Here is a 24,419-nt window from a genome sequence, read left to right on the forward strand (position 1 = left end):
GGAAGTCCTGGCACGGGGGTAAGGCGGACCTTTCCAGGAAGAGTGATGGACACAGTCGGACACTGGAGTACATGCTTGGGGGAAGTGAGAACGGAGGCTGAAACTGCAGTTTAGAACTTGACAGTCAAAGGCCTTCAATGTCAACAGAAACAGTTTGGACGCTGCCCGATGGGCCACAGGAAACCAAGGCAGGTTGCTGCGTAGCAGAGAGAGATTTCCTGGAGGAGGCAGCCAGCATGCCAGAGACAAAGCTGTGTCCTGGGTTCGGGTCCCAGCTCTTTTTCTCATGAGCACAGTCTCCTTTTTCTCATTTATAAAGATAGAACAGCGACACCCACTTCACAGAGTCGGTATGAGGATCAAACGGAAATTTGCATGTGAAAATGTAACCGCGCTGCAAATGCTGGATGTTTATTACCAGATCTGTGCACTTGGGATGCTCACCTGGTCACCACGTCAAGGACAGAATGGTGGGGAGAGGCTGGAGGCGAGGACACTGGCTTGATTGTGCAACAGCCTTTTCAAAATGTTAGACGTGGACTCCAGGGCACCGGGTCACAGGTCTAGAAATACAGGGCTCCTCTAGCAGGTCACCTCTTTCCTGACTTACGTGACTGGGGCCACCAGGGGTTGTATTTAGAATTCAAGCAACTGGCCCAGAGGCAACACCAGCTGATAGAAAAGGGCACCGCGGTGATGTTGGAGTGTGGTCCTGCCAGGGGCTGTCATATTGCTCTCTGCATCGTGGCGGGGTCTCAGCATCCAGAGGAGGAGCTGGCCCAGGTGGGCTCTGCGGCCTCAGCCTGGACGTTTTCATCCCATCACTCGGTTCCTCTTCCCTCTTCCTTGCAGAAAGCGGAGGCCAAGGATTCCGTGGCCATTTCTGAGGGATACCCAATCTGCACAACTGGCTTCCAGACTGCACCTGCTTCCCCTGCTGGTGTTGGGGAGACATGCGCAGGGAGAGCTCTCGGTCCCACCTTTAAAGCTGCCTGAATTTTCTCTCTCTCAGCTGAGAGCTTTGAGACAGACCACATAAAAGACAAATCATTCTGTCCCTCCCGCTCAAAGGCAGAGAGCGCTGCTCAGCGCAGGCCTGTGCCAGACGCTCGCGATGTGTGTTCTTCCTCCTTCCTTGCCTTCCGGTGAGCGCTGCACCGTTCTGCACACCCCTGTCTTGGGGTGAGGGGAAGAAGTACGCAGACTTGCCCCAGGCCAGTATTGGCATTTTGCAAAGATGGTGTGTTGCAGAGACTGAATTTCTCTGAATTTCTGTTCCTCCTTTCCGTAGTAACATCTCTGAGTTTAGCGAGGCTTGTCACCTAGCCGAAACGAGACACTTCCCAGTTCCTTGCTGCCTGCCAGGTGTGCGAGGTGGACTCTGCCTCTTCACCCCAAATCACAGGCGGGCTCTGTTCTCATTGTGGGCGGGCCGAACTTCTGGCCCCTCGACTTGACTGACAGTGTGACAGTATTGAGTTCAGATCTCAGGAGACCTGGCCTATTTGCATGTGCTCATTTGTGCCTCTCTGTGCCATGAGAAGAACTTGTCCTGGCTAGCTCCCTGGTCCGAGGAAGATGAAAGACAGGTGTGACAGAGTCACTCCAATGACTACACGGACCTGCCGTGAGAGCTAGAGTCAGCTTGGCCACTCTAGCCTGACGCAGAAGTGCCCCGCCAGGGACAGCCTGGGTGAGCTGAATCCCAGCCAACCTGCAGCCACATGAGAATAAATGCTTAGTTACAGGCCACTGAAGTTCTGTGATGTATTTTTAATGTGTCAGTAACTAACAGATATGTAGGGAGTGGCCATGTGACTAGGTTCTGCTCAAAATGGACATGGTCCACGGGACTCCTAGGCATGTTCTCCTCTTTTTCTTCATTCTCTTCCATGTTTGCTGTCTGGAATGTGGCTGTAATGGCTGGAGTACTAGCAGCCATATTGAACCATGAGGACAAGAACTATATTCTAGGAAGCAGAGATGTGGAAGGAACCTGGCTACCCGTAGATTTCAGAGTCACCAAATTAAGTCTGGACTATCCAACTCCAGAATTCTTTTTACCTGAGACAGCATTAAACATGTCTTATTTAAGTTGTTGTTTAGGGTTTTTCCTGTTACATGAAGCCAGATAGAATCCTCACTCACACGAGTAATGAAATGAACTGGGATGACTAGAAGGAGACCCAGGGAACCGCTGAAAAAGGTGGGAGAGTTTAATGTCGCTTTGTTGGTGAGGAAAAAACTTCTGTGGTCCATGGCTCTGGAAAGTGGTGTAAAGCATTGGAAATGCCTGTTTCTGTTTAGTGTAGATGGGCAGAGCCAGTGTCATGGATGGGTGTGACAGGCTGTTGCCTAAAGTCACTAGAGCAGGCTCCTCCCGTTCTGAAATTCGCCCAGAAGATACCCATCACCTTGGGTCTACACGCCTGCTCACAGAGGCTGTGCTTGGATGAGGGATGCTCCGTCTTCCCCAACTCAGAGCGAGGAAGTATGAAGGGATGCCTTCCTCCTGATTTTGCTGCAGCGTAATGGCAATGGTGCTGAGCCCATGGGACTCTTCCCGGAAATAAAGGATCATCTGAAGCCCTGGAAAAAACAGACCGGGTGAGCGCTTTGCAGGCTGCCCAGGGCCACTGGGTGATAGAAGGAGCCTTTGTGGAGCAAAGTTTCAGAGCTGACCAAGGTGACCATCTGTTCCCCACACTTTTGGTTTCCATGGTGAAGGATTTTCCCTAAACACTCCTGGGTCCTTGTTTCTCAGTGAGCGCTCTTTCATTGTCTCTCTTCACCCAGATCAGCAGAGCAGGTGGCTGTGCCAAGGTCCCACCTGGAGGGAGCGCTGGTGGCCCTCTCTGGTTTCACGTTAGGCCATGCCCCTCCAACCCTGTGTCTGTGTTCATAAAGGTGAGGTTGGGCCTCCTGCTAACTCTCATTTTTCAATTGGTCAGAACTCATGCAGGGGACAGGGCTGCTCCATACCAGGCTCCCACAGACCTCAGCAAGGAGACTGGGTCCACAGGCTTCGTCCCAGAACGAAGCAACAGTGCTTAACAGTTCAGGGCACAGACTGTGCCGGGGTTGGAACCTTGGTCCAGTCACCTACATGGCAAATGGTTCAGTTTCCATGTCTGTGCAACAGGCATAACGATCCCGCCTACGTAGTTGGGAACAAATTCACGGAAAGCTCTTAGAGTAGAACCCACACCCAGTTACACTGAATAAATGGGGCTGTTGTCACTGTGACCAGGGCGGGCTGAGCCCGCTCTGGGCCCATCTGAGGGCAGTGTGTCTGCATCTCCCGGGGCAGCAGCAGCGGACCACATGTGCTCACAGGACACTTAAGGAAGCCTGGGTGCGTGCACGCCTTGGTCCTTGTCATCAGAGACTCTAAACTCACCTGAGATTACTGGTGATATCGGTTAGGGGGTTTCATCCAAAGAATTATGAGATGGCCTCTCTCTATACATCTATCTGTAGACTTTTTCTCTTTGTCTTCCTACATATTTATACCTACCTTTGTTCTACAGAGTGTTTGAAGCTGCAAGACAGAAGGACAATAGTTTACTTAGCAAAATACGGGTCCCTCTAATTTGGATGTCACTGAAGTAGATTGTAGTAATTGCAGCGGAGAATACCTTTTTTATAAAGCACTCATATATTCACATAAAAACAGAGGGGTGTGCTCAAATATGTTCATTCAACCCCTCTTCATGACTGCATGTCTGTTTCAGGAAATGAGCATTCCCACCCGGGTCGGGCTTGCAGGGTTCTGAGAGCACTGGGGCTGCCATGTTTGTAAAGGAAACGTGGGTGTTTCTGCACTTTCCTGGGCTCCACCAGCAGACCTACCCTTTCAGGAGTCTCCTAGAGCTGCCAGAGCAAAGCACGGCAGAGAGGAAGGCTCGGCACAGCAGAGATTTCGCCTCTCACAGTTCTGGGGATGGCACGTCTGAAACCAAGGTGTCGGCAGGGCCATGCGCCCTCTGAAGCCTCGAGGGAGGGGTCCTTTCTGGCCTCTCGCAGCTTCTGGTGGCCCAGGCCCTCCTCCTCTTACAGCCGCAGTGCTTCGGTGGCTTTGTGGTCACGTGGTGTTCTCTTGGTATGTCTGTCTTCATGTGCCGTTTTCCTCTTCTTAAAGGACACCAGTCATATTGAAATTAGCATCCACTAATGACCTTTCCTTAGCTTGATTACATCTGCAAAGACTCAATTTCCAAGTAAGGAGCTGGAGTTAAGACTTCAATGTGTGTGTGTGTGTGTGTGTGTGTGTGTGTGTGTGTATATATTTTTTTTTGGTGGGGGGCACAATCTGATCCGTAACAGCACTATCCTCTCATTCCCTGTCCCCCCACCTCCAACAGTTTTTCATGGATATTTGTGTTCCATGTCCATAATGTGATAGTAGTTAAAAGCCCGTTTGGCCTTGCCTTTGAATGTAATTTAGATCCTACAAAGCTTTTCTTGCTTTTCCTCTGGAGGACTCGCTGGCCTGTGTGGGGCCGGCAGTGGGACGGGGCAGTCTGACTCTAGGTGAAGGTCAATGAGATGTGTCCATTCTCCATGCTGCTTCCTGGGAGGGTGAGCCTTGATCCATTTAATAACTGTGTAATGAGCTCCTACAATGTGCTAGGTACTGTTCTTGGTGCAGAGGCACAGAGGTGAGCAAGAATGACAAAAATCCTAGTCTTGCGAAGCTTACATTAGATTGGGGAAGACAGAATAAATGTCAACAAGTAAATCATTATTTCAGATACTCATAGCCCTATAAAGGAGGAAAGCTGGGTTAGGAGACAGACAGAGAATGACAAAGGCGTGAAGTGAGAAGCTTGTTTAGGCAGAGTCTCCCTGAGGAGCCGACGTTTGAGCAGGATTTGAGTCGTGTAAAAAGTGAACCATACAAAGATAATGGCAAGAATGTTCCAGGTAGAGGAAATAGCAAGTGTGAAGACCGTGAGGATGGTATGAACTTGGAATGTTGGGGGATTAACAGCGAGTCTTATCTGGGCTGAGCAAGGGAGAGAGTGAAAGGTGGGGAGGTGAGCACAGGCCTCGTGAGAAGTTTGGAATTTTTTCAGATGTGATGGAAATGTGCAGAAGGAATTTTTGAGCAAAGGAACGTGATCTGATACATGTTTTGAAATGGAGACTGTGACCGCTGGAGGGTGGTGGTGGTGTGTGTGTGTGACAAATCGTCAAGGGCAAGAGCAGAGGCAGAGAGAACAAGGGGAGTCTAGCGGCCCAGGCGAGAGACGCTGATGGGCTGGAGGAAGGCAGAGCGGTGAGGGCTGGGGAGCAGTGGCTGGTCTGGGATTAGACCCGGGGCAGCAGGGAGGCAAGTCGAGGATGACCCTGGGTTATTTGGTTGGAGAACTTGCTGAAGCCCAGTGCCCTCTCCTTAGGAGAGAGCTATTTTCCTTTATTTTTTAAAGTTATTTATTTTTAGACAGAGGGGAATGGATGGGGAAAGAGAGGGAGAGAAACATCAATGTGTGGTTGCCTCTTGTGCACCCCCCTACTAGGCAACTGGGCACCTGGCCGGCAGCCCAGGCATGTGCCCTGACTGGGAATTGAACCAGCGACCTTTGGTGCACAGGCCAGCACTCAATCCACTGAGCCACACCAGCCGGGGCTCCTTAGAAGACAGTTCTGGAAGAAGGAAAATTCAAAAGTATTCATTTAGTCATATTATAATTTTTTTCATGATCCTTGAAGAAGTTTTTGAAAAAACTTACATTGAGATAGAATTCACATTCCACAGAGTTTATCCGTTTAAAGTACATGATTCAGTGGCTGGTAGCAGGTGGTGACTCTCTGGGGGTTTTGTATCCATCATCATAACCATTGTAGAACATTTTCTTACCCCCAAATGAACCCTGCACTTCTTAGCGGTCACCTGCTAAACCTTCCTTCCTGCCAGCCCAGGGCAGCCAGTTTCTGTCGTATTAGGTTTGCCCGTTCTGGACACTCCATGTCAATGCAATCGTACAAAATCATGTGGGCCTTTGTGACCGGCTTCTGTCACTCAGCATGGTGTCTTCAAGGTTCATTCACGTTGTAGCATGTATCAGAACTTCATTTCTCTTTTTTGCTGAATTAACAGCCTATCGTATAAATATACCATGTTTCATTTATGGATTCACGAGATGGTGGATACTTGGGCTGTTTTCCCCTTTTGACCACTGCGAACAGTGCTGCTCTGACCACCTGTGTTCACCTTAATGTGTAGACCTGTGTTTCCATTTTCTCGTGCACGGACCCAGGGGCAGAGTTGCTGGGTGACGCGGTAACTTTGCTCGACTGAAGAACCATTTCCTATCCCCCGGCAGTACATGAGGGTTCTGAATTCTCCACTTCTTGTCGACATTTGTTATGTCTTTTTGATTGTGGCCACCCTAGTGGGTGTGAAGTGATATCTCACTGTGGTTTTGACCTGCATTTCCCAGAAGGCTAATGAAGTTGAGCATCTTTTGTGTGTTTATTGGCTGCTTGTACATCTTTTTTTTTTAAGAGAAATGTCTACTCAGAGCCTTTGCCCGTTTTTAAACTGGGCTATTTGTCCTTTACTATTAAGTTATAATAGTTTTTAATAAATACAAGTCTCAGATATTTGACTTGCACACTCTTTTTTCATTGTGTGGTTCTTTTCATTGCCTATGCTGGCCTTTGTAATATAAGTGTTTTTTTTAAATGTTTATTGGGTGAGAGAGAGAAACATCCATTGGCTTCCTCCCACACAGGCTCCCACCAGAGACCGCACCTGTAATCTAGGTACATGCCCTGGCTGGGAATCGAACCTGTGATCTTCTGGTGTCCAAGAGGATGCTACAACCAACTGAGCCTCTCTGGCCCTGATGAAGTACAAATATTTTTAATTTTGGCGTTGCGACCATATTACATTTAAGACGCCTAAAAAACCAATGTAAGCCTGGGTTCAAAGGAGAGGCTGGGCTGGAGATACACGTGGGAGAATCATCCATTAGCTAGTAGTTGAAGCCATGAGGCTGGCTGAGAACACACAGGAGTGAATGTGGCTGGAAGGGGAGGGGAGGGCTGAGCCCTAGGCGCTCTGACAGGTAGCGGTTAGGAAAAGAGGACAAAAGGATGATCCAAAGAAGATCCAGGCTCCCGGCAAAACCGTGGATGGAGGCCAGAGCAGACATGGGATACGGCTTTGAGTAAACCAAGTCTCCCGGCTTTTCCCACCAAGTGCGGGGCCCAGTACACTATCCTCACACTGAGCTCAAAGTCGTGCAGCTTCTTCATGGCCACTGCAGAGATTTTCTGGGCTGGTCCTACGAAGGTGACCTTAGCCTAACAGGCTGACACATTTAAAACCCCACTGGAGAAACATTCTTATAGGAGGAGACTGAAGAATTTTGTTATGTAGGAAGATTTACGACCTTGTTGAGATGAACTCTTGCTACTGTTAATGGATACACTGCTGCCAGTCTTTGACAGAACAAATGTCTTGGTTTACTTTTTAACGGAACACACTAGAAGCCCCATCCCACAGGGCCAACTCCTCATACAGAGGCTTGGAGATAAAGCTCCGAAGGCCTTCCCCAGACCACACTTTCCTGTTGACGGGGTCATGGGGACTTCTAGGGATTCTGGGATTTCTGAGGTCGATAAAAAGGCCTTCAAACAGCGGTTCCAAGTGACCAAAGCCGGCTCCTGTTGAGGTGTCGTTAAAGCCGCAGCATGCTGTGTGGGGGTCCCCATTCAGAAGGCCTAACTAAAAGTGAGGAATTCTCTTGTCTTCGAGACGTGTGGTTTTAACAGCTTTAAATGTAACACTCTCCAGAAAAGTGCCTGGAAGAAGCACGGACTCTGTAATGAAAACACAGAGTCGGGGCAGACAGAGCCCCTCCAGGCTGGAGCTGAATCCCAGAAGACTCGGAGGAACATTTTAGTCTTGATACCAGTTTACTTCTTCCTTTCAGCTCTACTCTGGCGTGGGCAGCACGCTTTGCTGCTTTCTCTCCTCCTGCCTCAGCTGTCAGGAGCTGGAATTTACCTGTGTGTTCTCTTTTTTCCCCATCTGCCAAAGGACCACAATGTCAAGGGCCAAGTAGGACAGGGGCGTACACACAGAAATATCCAGAAAATAGGGCAGAGATCAGAAGATCGTGCGGATAAAACCTTGTCTTTTAAGAAGCAGCACTGCTAGTCGGGTCACTTCCATGGGGCCTCCTGGGGGTCATGGTTCTGTAGGGGTTTAGAATGTGTGGGGGGAGAAGGGGTGCAAGAGGCGACAAGGACAGATCCTCAGTAGTGAAGTGGATTCTGGAACTTTGGTTCCCAGGAAATGAGGGAGGGCAGTTCCGAGAAGTTTCCCTCTCTGCCTCTGAGCCCCCCACATTGAAAGTGTTAAAGGCGTGTTCTGGGCTCTCAGACAGAGTGGCCCAGTGAGAGCAAGCAGGGTGTGTGTGTGTGGGGAGGGTGAGGGTGGGGGTGGCGCTTAAATCATGTGGAGCTCATTTGGTATCAATCAGAGGTTCTGTCGCCGGATTTCCTGACTTTGTATCCAGGTATAAATTGCCTTCCTGGATGGACGTGGGACTACCTGGGAGGTCTTCATAGGGAAGGCCTGGGTCTGGAAGACCACAGAGAGGGAGGAGGTCTTCTCTCGCCGCCCACGGGTGGAAAGCAAAGGCCCCGCTTTTCTCTCCAGGGAATGCAGTGGGTATGGGGGAGGGCCCCAGAGGAACACTGGGAGAGCCCAAAATGTGACTGTGTAAGCAGAATGGGGCTTCTCACAAAACCATCAAGAAAGTCGACCAAGGGAAAAAAAATGATTAGGAATTTCCCCTATGTGGCAGCATTTGCCCTGCAGAACCGGAAGGTTTGCAAATAGGTTCCCCAGAACCCACCTTAGCTCGCTGCTGCTCGGGGACCTTTCAGAGGCACCCGCTGCCTCAGCACCCTCTCCCTGCCCACCCCCGTACCATCTGGTCAGAAGGGTCTCCGGAGAGAGCAGACGGAAGGTACAGGTGGTGAGCCGGGGCTCAGCCATTGTCCCCCGCAGGTCCCTGTGCGCTCCTTTCCACCCAGTTGCGTGAGCAAATCTCGACTAATTGTTTTCCCGGGAGGGACTGGGCGCGCTCCTCGGCACCTTCTCGGTGAGGGTTCTCCCCGGAAAAAAAGCCCACCCGCGAGGGCTCCGCGGTTCTTTGTCTTGGCCGGGATGAACTGTGGCAACTTTGGCAGCCAGCTCCGAGACAGAAGCTGCGACAGTTGCGCGGCCAGCCCGCTGGGGCAGGAAGCGGCCAGGGCGCCTAGCGACTTCGGCTCCTCCCTTTTAGCCCTGGTCCCGGGACTCTGGCTTGGGTGCTCCCGGTAGTAGCGGCTGCTGCACCTTACAGCTTTACCAGCTAAGGAGGAGAGCCCGATCCCAGAGCCGAGCGCAACCTGACGGAGTGAGTGGCAGAGCCCGGTGCTCCGCCCCAGCTCCCCCCAGCTCCTAGCCTAGCGCCCCCGCAGCTGGGGCTGGGGCCGGAGCCCCGCACTGTCGCCGCCCGCCGTGGGGGGCGGGGTGGGGGCGGGGCGGCCAGGGCCGCCTCCCGGGCGCGATCCCTGAGCGCAGCACCCGGAGCTGCCGAGCCACCTCCCCTGTCGCCCGCTAGCAAGTTTGGCGGCTCTGAGCCTTGCGCGCCTCGGGATCCAGGCGCATCTCTTTCCTCCTGGCTTCCGCGCGCCGCATTTGGCCAGGACCCTCGGGAGCAATGCCGATGGAGGTGATTTTAGTTGTATGGTTCTGTGTGTGCACCGCCAGGACAGGTAAGAACGGCTGGGGCGGTCGAAGGGATACAGGGAAAGCGGGGAGCCCCTGTGCTGCGCCCAGCGCCCACACAAGCTTCGGGAGACCTGGAGCCGAGCTCTGCTGGTCCGGGGAAGGGCGGCGCGGCGTGGATAGGTCCCTCAGACCTCCCTGCCCTGCTTCAGGTGAAAGGGTGCGAAGTGGGACTCCCAGGCTGGAAGGTGCCCCTGTGGAGTGCCCCCTTCCAGGGGGACGCGGCCTCGCCGACGCAGGAGTGAGGGGCGCGGCCGAGGGCGCGCATCCTCCTGCTGCTTGTAACCGGCTTCCGGGTGGAAACCTACCGCAGGGCGGGCCGTGAGCTCCACACCCCAGAACTTGAAAGGTGCGCTGGAAACCTCTCTCCCTGCGCCCCACCGGGCCGACAAGAGGCAGCGGTGGGAGTCGCACCCCTAGAGGGAGCGCTTCCTGCTGGCGGGCACGGCCGGAGCCCGGGAGGGCGCCGCACGGGGTGAGGGCTGCGGAAGAACCCCGGTTTCCGCGCTCTCCTCTCGTCCCCTCCTGACTCTCCCCGGGGGAACTCAGGAGCATTTTATCCTGCCCCTCTCTCCCCATTCCCCTGTGCCCAAGGGCTGGGCGCACAGTTTTTAGGGAATCGGACCGGTGGATACAATCGAGGAAATTTTCTCAAGCTCCACACCCGTTTTCCCTTGCTATAATTGCAGGTTGAGGGCTAGGGTCGGGGGAGGGAGGATAATTGGCGTAATTTTCCTAAGTCCCCACTTCGTTCTGCTTCCAGACACGCAGTTGTGAGGACTCTGAGAGCGCCTCCTTCCTTCACTCGCCGCCCCCCCCATGCCTCCTGGGGTTTGGAGATCTGCTGTCTGCTGTCTAATCCACGAGGTTACCAGATGTGGAAAGGAGGGTGGGGGTAGGAAATTGGCAAAATTAGGACTCTCCGATGAGGGTTGGTGGCTGTGGGGTGAGCGAGCTTTCATTCCCACGCCAGCCAGCCTTGGTACACGAGGCCGTTTTGCACCCCAGCACTGGTGCGTAGTCACTCACTGTGCGTTTATCTTTTCCTCTTTTACCGCTCTAATCTCCCTTCCGTGGGGGCAGAGCCTCCTTTCCGGGCTAGGCAGCAAGTTAAGCTAGAGAAGGGCAGGGGAGGGGGGCCTGGTCTTGGTTGGCTCAAAAGTTCTCTCCGCTTGCCCCCAGGCGCCCGTCTTTGGCAGTTAGCCCACCAGAGTATACTGGAGTTGGGCGTCTGGGGGACTCCTGCTGGCTCTTTCCATTTTCCCAGGACTGAGCCGGCAGCAGGTTTTCCTTTGCTTAAGGGAAGAGCGTCTGGTGTGCACTTCTGCGCAGACAAAAGGAACCTGCCTCCCTTCCCTGTCTCCAGCCGGACTCCCAACGCTTAGGAGACGCCAAGGCTCAGTGTCGCCGAGGATAGTTGCTTTTTGAGTTCAGGCCCATCCAGCTGCGTTTGTCTTTTAACATCAAGAACAAACTGGGAGAAACGCGCCCCTGAAAAATCAGGACAGGCATGGCTAGTGCAGACCGCGAGCTCCAGCTCTGCACACTGAGAATCTAGTGTGGGTGGGCTTCTTACTGAGGAACGAGAGAGAGAGAGAGAGAGAGAGAGAGAGAGAGAGACTAGGTGGGAGGGGGCGGGGCGGGGCCTCCAACTGGTCATTGCACATCTCAAGTGCACCTCACTACCGAGTAAGACTAACTCCTTTGTTCTCATGACTCCTTTGAAAAGTGGGCAACAAAGTGCCCCCCCCCCCCCCCCCCGCCCACGGCCGTGGACTGCGCCTCTGGGCGGACGCTTGTGGAGAGCTTTAAGAACATTGCCTTTCCCCCTTTCCCACACCAAGCTCCTTTACATGTTGTAAAAAATTCTGTTGTAGGGAAGGTTCATTCATGCATTTATTCATTCATTCCCCAAATAGCTGAGTGTCTTGCTTGGTTCCAGGATTGCTTATGCAAAGAGGAGACGTCTTGGTTCTTGACTTCCAGGAACTCACAGTTTAGCTGATAATCTAGATAGAAACTGGAAAGCTTTTAAACAATTAAATCTATTGGGAGTAACATTGGTTGCAAACATAGATGTCAGGTGTACAATTCTGTAATACGTCATTTGTATGTGGCACTGAGGACTCAACACCCTGAAGTCTAGTTTTCTTCTATCACCATGTATTTGACCTCCTCTACCCTTTTCACCTCCCCTTACCCTGCAAAGCATTTTAATTTTTATTCTGCAGTTTGGTGGGGGAGGGCTGAGAAAGAGATGGGAGTACAAGTTTGTTTTGAGGAAATACAGAGGTGGAACAGTAGGAGTGAATTCTGGCGGGGAGTGGTTGGTGGTCAGGGAAGGGTTTAATCAGGAGGTGACAACTGAGAGTGGTCTTGAAGGCTGTGTGGGGAGTTTTCAGGTGCACAAGGCGGGGGAAGCATCCCAGGCAGAGGGCGCAGCCTGTGTAAAGGCAGAGGAAGGAGGCTGGCCGGTCGGCCCCGCTGGCTGCGGCTGAGGCACAGGGAGGCTGGTTTCCTCGGCCACGTGGCAGTACGGTACTGCTACACCGCAGGCCTCATGTCTTCTGCAAAAATCCCCAGAGGAATCAGAGAGAAGGGGGTATTATATCTCGATTCTTGCACTTAGAATGCGTGGTAGCTTGCGGGGATGTGATGAGCGGCTTTCTGAGAGCAGCCTCTTTGATTTCGCCCAAGCCGTCATTTCTGCCTCACACTTTCAACTTCTTACAAGGTAGCAGAGGCTGACTCGGGATTAGTTTATCAGGATTCAACAGCCGCTCGGAAAAGTTTATTTGTCAAGTGGGAGGGACAGTTGTTGTCAGGGCTGTTAACAGTCCGAGATGAAATAAACTTGTGGGACATGCAGCGGCGAGCTGCCTTTCAATGGAAATGAGCAGATGATATCAGGCGCCTTTTAATTAAAGCAGCACCGCAGTGCAGCAGAGGTTACACAGGAGAGGATCTAGTGATAGGTGTCAGAAGGAGCCGCTCCAACTGCCCATTGTCCAGAGAACCTGCTTTAGAGAGTCAAGTGGAGTTGCGATGGGAGCTGCCATTTTCCATTTGTGTTTTTGTGGGTGAAAAAATGATTCTGGGATTTCCAAGTGTAGGACTAATCGTGAAAATATAGACGGCTAAAATAATTGCAGTAATACCACAGAATGTCCATGAGTTTTCTCCAGTGGCTTGGGAGTGTGAATAATGTAAAACTCCTGGGTTACTCTCCTTTGGGTTTCCAGGGGTTTTAGCCAGAGTGTGGAGGGAGCCCCAGGGGCCAGGTGGATGCCTTTCGCTGCCACCAGCTGGGAAGGGTTCTCTTTTGAAACACCTCTGCAGTTTATTAACTAGGAACTGAATGGAGCTGTGCACAGAGGCCCCAGCCTCTACTGATCATGTGAAATATTGGCCGATTGGAACAGGCCAAGAGCGTATTCTTCAAGGATATTCCTTTTGAGGTATTGACGACTTCTGTAGGAGTCCAGGGGCCCAAGTGCTATCAAGTGGTTGTGAAATTCTGCTGTAAAATGAGGTCCTGGAGCATCTGTCCAGCATCCTATTCCTCTGCCTGGATCAGGGGCAAGTGAACAATGAGCCAGATTAGATTTGAAGTGAGCCAGACCCAGGAGGGTTCGGTGCGGAGCTTAGGCCTGTGAGCCCGAGGGTGGACTGAGTGGGTCGTGGCCTCCCTGGGCGGGGCTCAGGACTGGCCAGGAGCCCCCGCAGCGGCAGGCAGGCGTTTGGGAGATTAGGGTGGTGGTTCCAGATCCCGGAGCCAGGCCCCAGGTGCCTCTGTGATGCTGATGCTCTGCCTTCTAGGTTTTAAAAAGTATTTCTTCCCCAGAAGCTTTTTTACTCTGTTGAATTCCAGTTCGTGACTTCAGACATTTGTAGAACAGTTATAGCCAAAGTAGAAAACTTTAATGGAGTTTCCTTGGAAAGGGCAGTAGCTCCACGCTCGGATAAGAAGCAGAAACACTCCAATAAAAAGATTACTTTTAATGGCACCAACAGTCCTACTTTGGAAGGTTCAGGAGAGGCCGTGTACATGCTTTCCTATCAATAGGTTTTCTGATTCCTTAGGCCATGTGCAAGGTGCTGTCTTTTACTTGTACTGCCGTTACCACAAGGTGTTTTCATGCTGAAGGGGCCAAATAAAAGAAGAGAAGAAAACTGTCTGGAAGCTTAACTGCTTTCTCTTGTTCTGTTTTTATGGGATGTTTTCACAGCTTGAGCAACACAGTTATCTTGAAGCCAGGGAAGTTCCTTCACTTGCGGGTTGTAGAGGGGGCGTGAATATGGATTTATTAAAACATTTCAAAAAGTGCAGCTGGGGTGAGAGCCTTTCTGGGTCAGTTAGGCAAGTGGAAGGGTTGGGAGGCAGGAGGCCCTCTGCACGTTTTGTATGGTTCCACTGGAGGTGGGCCCAGGGAGCTGGAATGGCCTAGAGAGGTGGTCTTGTGAGAGGCACATGCAGCAGACCCCACATGTGTTGACACATGGGAGTGTTGACACATAGGAGTGTTGACACAGTGACCACCGGAGCATCAGTGGGCTGTGAGGCAGGTGTGATCGTCCCCCTTTCAGGGATGAGGGAACTGAGGCTTGGAGCAGTGACGGGTTTTCTGAGGGCACAGAGTTAGTGGGGGGATGAGATGGGGCTGAAACAAGGAGCTTCAGTTTGGTGCCCGCAGCACTTTCTGGGTTGAGGGTGCGGTGTTCTCAGTTGGGGACCGGGATCCATGGCGCCACCGGGTGTTCTGTTGTGTCCACAGAATCTGTCTGGGGGCCTTTCAGGCTCGTCCAGCTGCAAGGCTCCTAGTCTGAGAATTTGGGCATCTTACGGATGGCAGTCAGAGTGGGTCTTTGGTCCCTGCATGCTGACTCTTGCCACAAAAAAGGCACATACCAGCCACCAAAAACTCAGGGGCCTAAAAGGACATTTGTTTTTTAAGTGTTTTACATTTATTTATTTATTTATTTATTTATTTATTTATTTATTTATTTATTTATAGAGAGATGCGAGCGGGGGGACAAAGAAGGAAACATCAGTTGCCTCTGGCACACCCCCAGCCGGGCACCTGGCCCGCATCTGCAGTACCTGCCCCGATTGGGAATTGAACAGGCGACACCTTTTGGTTTGTGGGATGATGCCCAACCATTGAGCCAGCCTGGTTGGGGCCAACACAGCTTTTGTTTTGGTACACACGTCTGTTGGTGGGTTTGGTGTTGGCTGATCTAGGCCGGGTTTGGCTGGGTGTGGTTCCCTCTCTGGTGGAGGGAACTGTGAAGCCTCACCGCAGAGGGTGTGGCTGTGGGAGGGTGGAGATCAGAGGTCAATCATTCAGTCACCCACTGGCCTTTCAGAAAGTGTCCTTGGCCTGAATGCCATCCCCTCCTCCCGAGCTTTCCCCAGATGCCTGAATCTCTGAGGACGTTGCCCCCAGGCAGCGATCGTGCATGGCCTTTCAGTTACTTAACTGGGCCCTAAGTTCAAGGCTCTGGGGTCACAGGGGTGCTTCCTTTTTCTCGTGTCCAGGTCAGGGCCCATTCCCAGACCACTTCCTGTTCAGAGAAAGGCCAGCAAGGAGGTCCCCTTGATTTAATTCCTGGCATACATTTGTAGAACACTATAGATCAATCCACTGAGCCACACCAATCAAGTCTATAGATCAAACTGAAATATGAGTTCCTTTCCGGCCTTTGCAAGGACATCACAGAACTGCTGGTACCTGAGCTCACGAGGAGAAAAACATCAGCAGCCTTGACAAGAGGCTCGTGCTGCTGCGACTTGGCCAGTGGACTCCCATTCAGCTCCATGCTTCTCTGCACACAGTGGCTACTCGGTCGCTCTTTGTGAACCGAGTCCGTGTGAGGGATAGCCGCTTCAGGCAGGGGGGATGGAGACTTTGTGAAGTTATAGTGTAGATCAGAGCACAGCCCACGCCTTTGGCCCTTAAACACACACCTGAAAGCCTTCCGGGACACCCACTGCCATTAGAACAACAAACACCCGGCTCCTCATCTCCTCCTCACTGTGGCTCACAGGCAGGCAGGCAGGCTCTACTCTTTGGCTTCATTTCTACCGCTCTCCCCCCCCAGCCCCCTCCTCTCCAGCCACCCTAGCCCTTTCTCAGTTTCCTGAATACGCCAACTTTGTCCCTTGTTTGCACTTGCTGTCTCTAAACCTGGAAAGCATTCCCCCCAGATTTCCTGTATCTAGCCCTTTCTCATCCTTTAGGTTTCAGCTCAGAAGAATCTTCCCTGACCATCTTTTCCGAAGCGCCATGCAAGTTGCTTTCTATTTCATTACTCTGTTTTCTGCATAGCATTCACTGCTGTCTCAGATGATTTTGTTGGTTGCGTTTTTTGCCCTCTCCTCACCCCTGCCCCGGGAGCGCATGCTCAGTGATGAGGACTCTCCAGTGCCTAGCAATGCGTGTGTCACATAGTAAGCCTCAGTAATACCTGGTGAAAAGCACTGAATCAGTGCATGAATGCAGAGTGCATGAATGGATGGAAGAGTTGCCTTTGGGTGAACTGATCTCATAACTGCTGCATTTGCAAGGGGAAAACTTTAACCTTTGGTGCAGAGGGCAAGGGGAAGCCTGGCACAAACTGAGAATGCAGTTGAATGCACTGTGCCTTTCATTTAACCCTTGGTCTGCCTTGGCAGCAACAGGCTTCAGCTCCAAAGACCCTTTGCGGACCCAGCTTCTGTTGACAGAAGCTCGGATTGCTGCAGCAGTCTGTTTCCTCACAGGAAGACTAAGGATGGGGTACATTTCCTTCTTAAATCTGTGGGGTAGGGGCCGAGGGAGGGAGGACAGATGAGGGTAGTAATAGCTCACGATGTCCTGATGAACATTCACTCAGTGTCTCTGGGACAAATTGGGCTCAAGCTCACCCCGTTCTTGCCTCCACGACTGCATTACAGTTAGACAAAAGTTAACAGCTGCTGCTGATTAAAACATTCCCAACTGTGCCAGCAGAATTGCACTATTGAGATGCTAAGTGTAGCTAGACACAGCTTTATGAATAGCAGTCCCTCAGAGTGAGCTCTGGCCTTATGGATGTAATTGGGAGTCACTCTGCAGTTGTGAGGGTATCATTCTGCAGGAATCCGCGCCACCCCCCCACCCAGCGTTCTGAGACAGCCTTAGAGATTTGCTGTTTCTTAGTGGGGCAACGGGACTGAGGGCCATGTTTCTCTGCGCTAAGGTCTCCAACGAGAGTAGGCAGAGCATCTAACTTTCCATGCAGGAGTCCGTCCCCTTGGAAGGAAATGAACATCCACGTTGCAGGGATCCTCTGTTTTGGCCAGTCCCTCTGTCCGTGGCCTTCCACTTTACCACAGGTGGCTGTGCCCGATGAATGGGGAGTGCTGTGCTCCGTGGAGGTCTTCCCTGGTGAGGGGTGTCCGATTTCGCTGCTGCTTCAGTCTCTAAAGCCCCGACTCTCAGGGCTATTCTGTGTCCACAGTCCCCAGATCTGAAAAAGCTGGGAAATCCAAAGTTCTTCATGTCTTTTCTGACTGCAACACTTACCCTGAGCTCAACCGATATGACTCTAGTTATAGTGTTTGTTTAACCAATTAGAGGAAGACGTTACACTTGCTGCTCCAGAAACAGTGTATTTGATTGTGGGGTACTGATTCAGATGTTGCTGAAGGTAATATGATGCTACATATTACCTTTCTAATGTACAATAGATACATTGTGATTCTGAAATTTATTGGGCCCTGTGAATTTGGGACAAGTGAGTATCTGTCTACCAGGAATGAGGGGTGGGGGTGGGCAAAGAGTAAGTCGGCAGGGTCATGGAGCAGAGTTGCCTTCCTTTTCATCCCAGCAAGAGAGCATCTCCAAGCACTGACCACCGGCTTCCTGATTTCTGGTCCGTCCGACTGCCAGTAGTTTGCATTTGAGGCCAAGACAGCTCTTTGTTCCTTTTCAGTGCTGGGCTCTGGGATGGACCCCGACCTCCAGATGGATATCATCACTGAGCTCGACCTCGTGAACACTACCCTCGGCGTCACGCAGGTGCCTGGACTGCACAACACCAGCAAAGCGTTCTTATTTCAAGGTAAAGCTACTTTTTCCTTTGCGTGGGGCAGAGCATGGGGAAGAGGTCTGCCGGTGGGGAGGGGGGGGCAGTCGTCAGGCGTGTATTTGCTGGAGATCATCTCTGCTCTTTCTCTTGTGTGATTGCCACAGGGAATGTTCAGAAATGCTGAGGGTGTTCGGATATTCTGCCGGCGGAGGGTGTTTTGATGGTATGAGGTGGGACACTGGAGGACAAGGTGGTGAAATATTTGGCTTGCGGTGACATATTTTCCTGGGGATTTTGGTAGAGATGTAAAGTGGAATGAAGTTGCGAAGTCCTTGAAAGCCATCGGCCAGCTGTATTATTTTTACAGGATATTTCTTTATTATCTGCATATTTATCTACAACTGTACCTTTTCCTACTTCTCTCATCTCATGGGTTCACGAGCACAGAGGGTGTTTTACGGCTGTGTTCTCTGAGGGGTGCAGCTGAGTTGGTTCTGCCCACAGAGTTTGACCACAGTTCATTAAGTCATTCAACGAGCACTCAGGGGCAGGATCACATGTTTCTTAAATGCGTGGGCTCCGGAGCCGAACTGCCAGAGTCAGTTACCTACCCTACCACTTATTAGCTTAGAAACTTTGGGCAGGTACTTGGCCCAACTGTCTCTGTGTCCTCATCTAAGATAATGGTACCGACCTCCTGGGGCTGCTGCAAGGAGCTAATCCAGTGAAGTGGTTAAAACAGCGCCTGGTACATAGACTCTCCGTAAGTAGCTATTACTACGGAACTCCTTCTGTGAACCAGGCAATGAGCTAATAGATGGGCTACCAGTCAGAGTAAATAAGATAAGTGTAGTCCCTGCTTTAAAACATAGGGAGGAAAACAGTCATTACACAAGGAATTATTGAATTCCTGTTGTACTTGCAATGCAGGCAGTGTTGAATAAGAGTAGTGCAGTCGGATCTGCTTTAACTGGGGTGGGGAGGTGGTAGTGGCCAGGGAAAGGCTAATCTGAGAAAGGGCCATGTCCGTCGAGACTTGAAAACTGATTAGTAAGCCTGGTGTAGGGAGGGGTGGGGCTCAGAGCATTTGGGGGAGAGGAAATAGTACATAGGAAGGTCTTAAGGCAGAGGTCAACAAAAAGACAAGTAGCATGGCTGCAAGGAGAGGTAGGCGGGGACTTGGTTACATTGGACCCCGTGGGTAGAACTGGTATTTAGCTGATATCCACAGGTTTGGGTGTATTGATGGTTTAGGGTCTGTGGCCATTCCGATAGGCAGGAGGTGATGGACTTGTAGTGACTATTGTAAATACTACCCAGCCTTTATGCCAGGTGAGTGGTTTTGTACTTGACTCTCAGGGCAGTGGGGGCCTTCGTTGGGGCTGAAGTGGGGCACTGGCCTGATCGGACGTGCTAGTCAGGCAGTCTAGATGGTCCTTGGTGAGGATGCCTGGCAGGGTTGGTGGTTTTTTTTTTCCTCTCAGCCTTTTATGAAGATAACAAAAGAACTGTTTCAGAGTGACTGTGCTGACCTTAGGGGATGAGATTTACATTATGTTTACCCTGCAGATAACTTAAGCCTGGTTAATGATATATATAGCAAATGTACAGTTATTGTATAATGAAACATCATATGACTATAGATATGTTCATTTCCACTTAATCTTGCTAAGGAGTTGAAGTGTGTGAACCGGCCATGGTGAAGAGAATACAGACCGGATTACTTTTCCCTTCGCTCAGTTAGTGCTGAGCCGCCCCGAGATCCTTGACCTGGGCAGAGCTGCCGACACATGTGCAGGGTTACTGTGGAAGCCGGGCTTGTCCATAAGCTCCTCGAAGGCCAAAGTCATGCCTGTCTAGCCCCCTCCTCCTCACCTCCAAGGCCATGTATGGTGCATGGCACATCGCCGTCATGAATAAACATTTTGAGTTGAGTTAAAATTCTTCTTTCCATAGTACAATTAACTACGAAATGAAGACCAAGTTTCTTCTGTCCAACGTGCTTCGTAAGAGGATCTTTTGCCTGCTCTGCTCACTATTCATTCACTCATTCATTTATTCCACAAGTGCGGGCTTCCTGGGCTAGCGCTCTGCTCTCCAATTTCTGTGTCTCCACTGCGGAAGCTGCTGCTGGGCTGTCTCCCAGGCTCGCACCGCAGGGAGGGCGTCTCGGCTTCTTTGGTGGGAGGTATAACTTCATTATGGAGTCTGACTGAGGAGGGATTTCCCTTAGAAGGAGCTTTGTGATTACATTGTGTCCCCTTGGATAATCCAGGGTAATCTCTCCAGCTCAAGATAGGTAATTTAATCTCATTGGTAAAGTCCTTTTTTTTGGCCGTGTAAGGAAACATACTCACAGGTTCTGGCAGAAAGGACCTGGACATTTTTGGGGAGTCGTTATTTTGCTTATTATAAAGTCTGCTCTTTGGTTCATGTCTGTTGCATCTCAATATCTTCACAAGTCTCAACTCGCTACAGCAGCCAGGTAAAGTAGACTGCACTCAACAGTGTGCTGGGAAGTCTCTGTAGCCAAATGTCCCGATTCAGCTTTTGCAAGGCTTGCTTCCCATGTGAGTACAGGATACAGTTTGGCTAAAGTTTTCTGCCACAATGTAACAAGGGTCCTGTGTCTTCCTGTTTGCAGTCCCAGCAATAAGTTCCTCATTTCCTTTTTGGCCCTCACCAGCTATATTTTTATTTCTTTAATTTTTTATTATTTAAAATAATATTTTTAAATTTATTTTTAGAGAGTGGAGAAGGGAGGGGAAAGAGAGGGAGAGAAGCATCAATGTGTGAGAGATACATCGATCAGTTGCCTTTCACACGCCCCCAGCTGGGGACCTGGCCCACAACCCAGGCACATGCCCTGACTGGGAATCAAATCAGTGACCCTTTGGTTCACAGGCTGGCACTCAACCTACTGAGCCACACCTGTCAGGGCACCAGCAGTATTTTTAATGTTCATATTTCTAATAGTCTTTCCACAATGATTTAAGTGTTCTCTGGGATACTAGAGGTTTTTTTAAAACTATTTCCTTTACATCATTCTGAGTCTTCACTTATTTACAATGTATTCAAGGCAATCTAGGCTTTTTCTATCATGGTCTTCAAAAATTTCTCAGTCTCTTACGAGGGAGGACTCAAAACACCCTGAATTATCTTCTGGAGGTTTGGGCCCCTTGTAGTACAGGCTTCCCCCACTTAGGTGAGTGTTCTCGGAACCCATCTGTATCAGTGTACGAGCTGGCATTGTTGTGAGAGGCTTTTGGTTTCAGTGAATTTTTTGGAGACTCAATGCATTTGCCCATTTCATGATAGGTAATTTACGAGCACACCTGCCCACACCAGGCTGACCAAAAACAGCATGACCCCCCCCCCCCATGGCCCACCCAATCTTGCCCCGAGAGACTTTTTTTTTTTTTGCTTTCCTGGATGAAAAAAGTGCTCAAAAGCAAACGTTTTGCTGATAGGGAAGAGGTGAAGCAAAAAAAAAAAAAAAAAAAAAAGCAGAAGTGCTAAAAGGCATCAAAATTGACTAGTTTGAAACTGTTTTGAGCAGTGGAAAAAAAGTTTTGGTATGTGTATTGCATCAAACGGAGAGTACTTTGAAGTGACAAGTTTATACATGTAAGAATAAATACACAGTTTTTTAGAAATAAATTCTGGTTTTTTTATCCCCCCTCATATTACTCCATAAGGCCACTTGTACATTTTTAGTTATTTGTTACAGCTGCACCCCACTTCCAGGTACCAAAATCTGTATTAGTTTCCTATAGTTGCTAATACAAATGACCACAAATTAGTGGTTTGAAACAAAACATATTTATTATCTTACTGTTCTGAAGGTCAGAAGTCTCAAATGGGCTTTAGGTGGCTAAGATCAAGTTCTTGGCCAAGCTGTATCCTTTCTGGGGCCTCCACGGGGTAATCAGTTCATTGCTGTTTCTAGCTTCTGGAGGCCCCACACTCCTTGGCTTCTGGCCGGGGCCGTCCAAGCTCGGCTTCGGCTGGCCAGTCACCTTCTCTGGGACGAACTCTTCTGCCTCCTCCTCCTCCCTCATAAAGAAGCTTGTGATTATATGGGCCCCGCCCAGATAGTCCTGGGTAGCCTCATCTCAAGATTGACAATTTAATTACATCAGTAAAGTCTCCGTCACCACCTCCTGTGAAGTAGTATATTTATAGCTTCTCAGGATTGAGATGTGGGCATTTTTTATTGGAGGGGGCAAAATTGTGTCTAGCACAGGATGGTTACCCACCGTAGGGCAGAAAGGCGGACACTATGCTGTTTTCAGTGCGTTCCAAATAAGTCCTACTTTGTAGTGCAGTAATGTCTGATCAAAACGCAACGAGTGGCGCCTGCAATTTTAATTTTTGTAGTAGCTGTATTACATAGGTAAAAGGAAATGGGTGAAATGAAATTTAATTATACATTTTATTTAACCCAATATGTAAAAAAAATTACCATTTCAACATATGACCACAAAAAATTAATAGATATGTTATGATTTTTTACAAAGTCTTTAATACCTAGCTTATATTTTATGCTTACCATGTATATTAATTTGGAAGCAATTTTTTATCTGAAATAACTGAACTGTGTTTATATTTCATAAAATTTAAACTTGAAAAAGTTGGTTTGCCCAGTTATTCCATACATGCTTAGTTATCATATTTTAAAGATAGCTTTATTGAGGTACAATTGACTTATATACTGTGCCCATTTGAAGTGTAGCATGCCATTATTCTGATATATAACTATACCTGTACTACCACCACAATCAAGACTGTGAACAAATTTATCACTCCAAAAGTTTCCCTTTTCTTCTTTTTATAATCTCTCCCTTCTGCCCCTTTCAGCTCTTATCCCCAGGCAACTAATGATCTGGTTTCCTTCACTATAGAGTAGTTTGCATGTTCTCAGATATTATATAAACAAAATCATATGATAGGTACTTTTTTTTTTGGCCTGGATTCTTTTACCAATTATAGTTATTTTGATGCTTATACACGTTGAGCATATAAAATGCTTTTATTGTGAGTAGTAGCTGGTCTTACCTTTATTTTTCTTTTCTTAAACCAAAAAATCTTTATATTTTCATGAAGATATTTAGAAGACCATTTACATTATTTTGATTATTGACATGATTATATTTAAATGTATATTTTTGCTCTTTGTTTCTACCTGTGCTATCTATTCCTTACATTTTTCTGCTTTCTGGCTTCTTTTGGATAATGGATGTCTTTTTTTTGGTTATGATTACAATTGATCTCCTTTGCTGAGTTCTTAGCTATTATTCTTTGTTTCATTATTTTAGTGGTTGCTTTAGGGCTCATCCTTATCTACCCTTAACAACTTTATGTCTAAGAACATTTTAGTAGTTTACTTCTCTCTTCCTGACCATTGTTCTATTATTGTCATACATTATAATTTTAATTATGTTATAAACCCTTTACTACATCCATTGTTGTTATTTTTTTCTAATAAGTCAATTATGATTTGAACAGCTATAGCCAATAAGAAAGTCAGCCCCATATTTACTAATGCAGTTACCATTGTCTGTGCTCTTCAGACCCTTACTTGGGCTCACATTTTCATCTGTTACCATTTTCATCCTGCTGGCAGGACTTCCTTTAACCTTTCTTAGATTGCAAGTCAGCCGGTGATGAGTTCTTTCAGATTTTGTACATCTAAAAACAAGTCTGGTTTTTTTTTTTTTTTTTTAATATTTTGAAAGACGTTTTCGCTGGGTACAGAGTATTGAGTTGGCAGGTTTTTCGCCAGTACTTTTAAGAGGTTGATCCATTGTCTTCTCACCTGCATTGTTCCTGAAGCGAAATCTGTTGTTTTCCAACTTTGTTCCACTGTAGGTAATGCAACTGCTTTCCCCCTGCTTTTGAGACTATCACTGACTTTGAGCAATTTGATTAGCATGCACTTTCCTGTGGTTTTCTTCATATTTCTTGTGTGTGTGCGAGCTACTGAGCTACATCAAATTTAGAAAACCAGCTAGACATTATACCTTCAAATATTTGTTTCTGTCCCCTCCCCATCCCTCTTCTTTAGGAACTCCACTACATGTATTCTGGGCTGCTTAAAGTTGTTCCGTAGCTCAGTGACGCTTGGTTCATTTAGAAAATGATCTTTTCTCTCCGTATGTCATTTTTGATGGTTTTTATTGCTATGTCTTCAAGATCACTAAACTTTTCTTCTGTATTGTCCGCTGTTGGTATCACTCAGTGATTTTTTTTTTTTAAATCTCCTCTATTGTAGTTTTGTCTCTATAAGTTCAGTTTTGACCGTACAATTTTTTCCATGTTTCCATCTAACTCTTTGAATAGATAGACTTCAGTTACAGTACTGTTTTAATGTCCCCTGACAGCTGATTCTAACATTTGCCTCAGTGCTGGGTCAATTTTGGTTCATTTTCTCCCCATACTGCTTTTCTTTGCATGCCTGATGATTTTTGATTGAATGCCAGACATTGTGACTTTTACCTTGTTTGATGCTGAGTAAGTTTGTATTTTTATAAATGTTACTGAGTTTTACTCTAGGATACAGTTAAGTTAC

The 24,419-nt window shown here is 48.9% G+C and overlaps 1 protein-coding gene across 2 annotated transcripts in view; it reads left to right on the forward strand.

Moving 5' to 3' along the window:
• The first annotated feature begins 9,592 nt into the window (after positions 1–9,592).
• Positions 9,593–24,419, forward strand: part of NELL1 (neural EGFL like 1) — a 734,878-nt gene continuing 720,051 nt past the window's right edge. For both annotated transcript variants that reach the window (XM_037162229.2, XM_037162218.2), the window contains exons 1-2: positions 9,593–9,783; positions 17,753–17,881. In XM_037162229.2, coding sequence (XP_037018124.2) covers positions 9,729–9,783; positions 17,753–17,881 — 184 coding nt within the window. In that variant the 5' untranslated portion in view covers positions 9,593–9,728. The remainder of the gene's footprint in view (positions 9,784–17,752; positions 17,882–24,419) is intronic.

This window comes from Artibeus jamaicensis, unplaced genomic scaffold (genome assembly GCF_021234435.1).
Source record: "Artibeus jamaicensis isolate MK-2021 breed Jamaican fruit bat unplaced genomic scaffold, CSHL_Jam_final contig_797, whole genome shotgun sequence".
Classification (NCBI taxonomy): domain Eukaryota; kingdom Metazoa; phylum Chordata; class Mammalia; order Chiroptera; family Phyllostomidae; genus Artibeus; species Artibeus jamaicensis.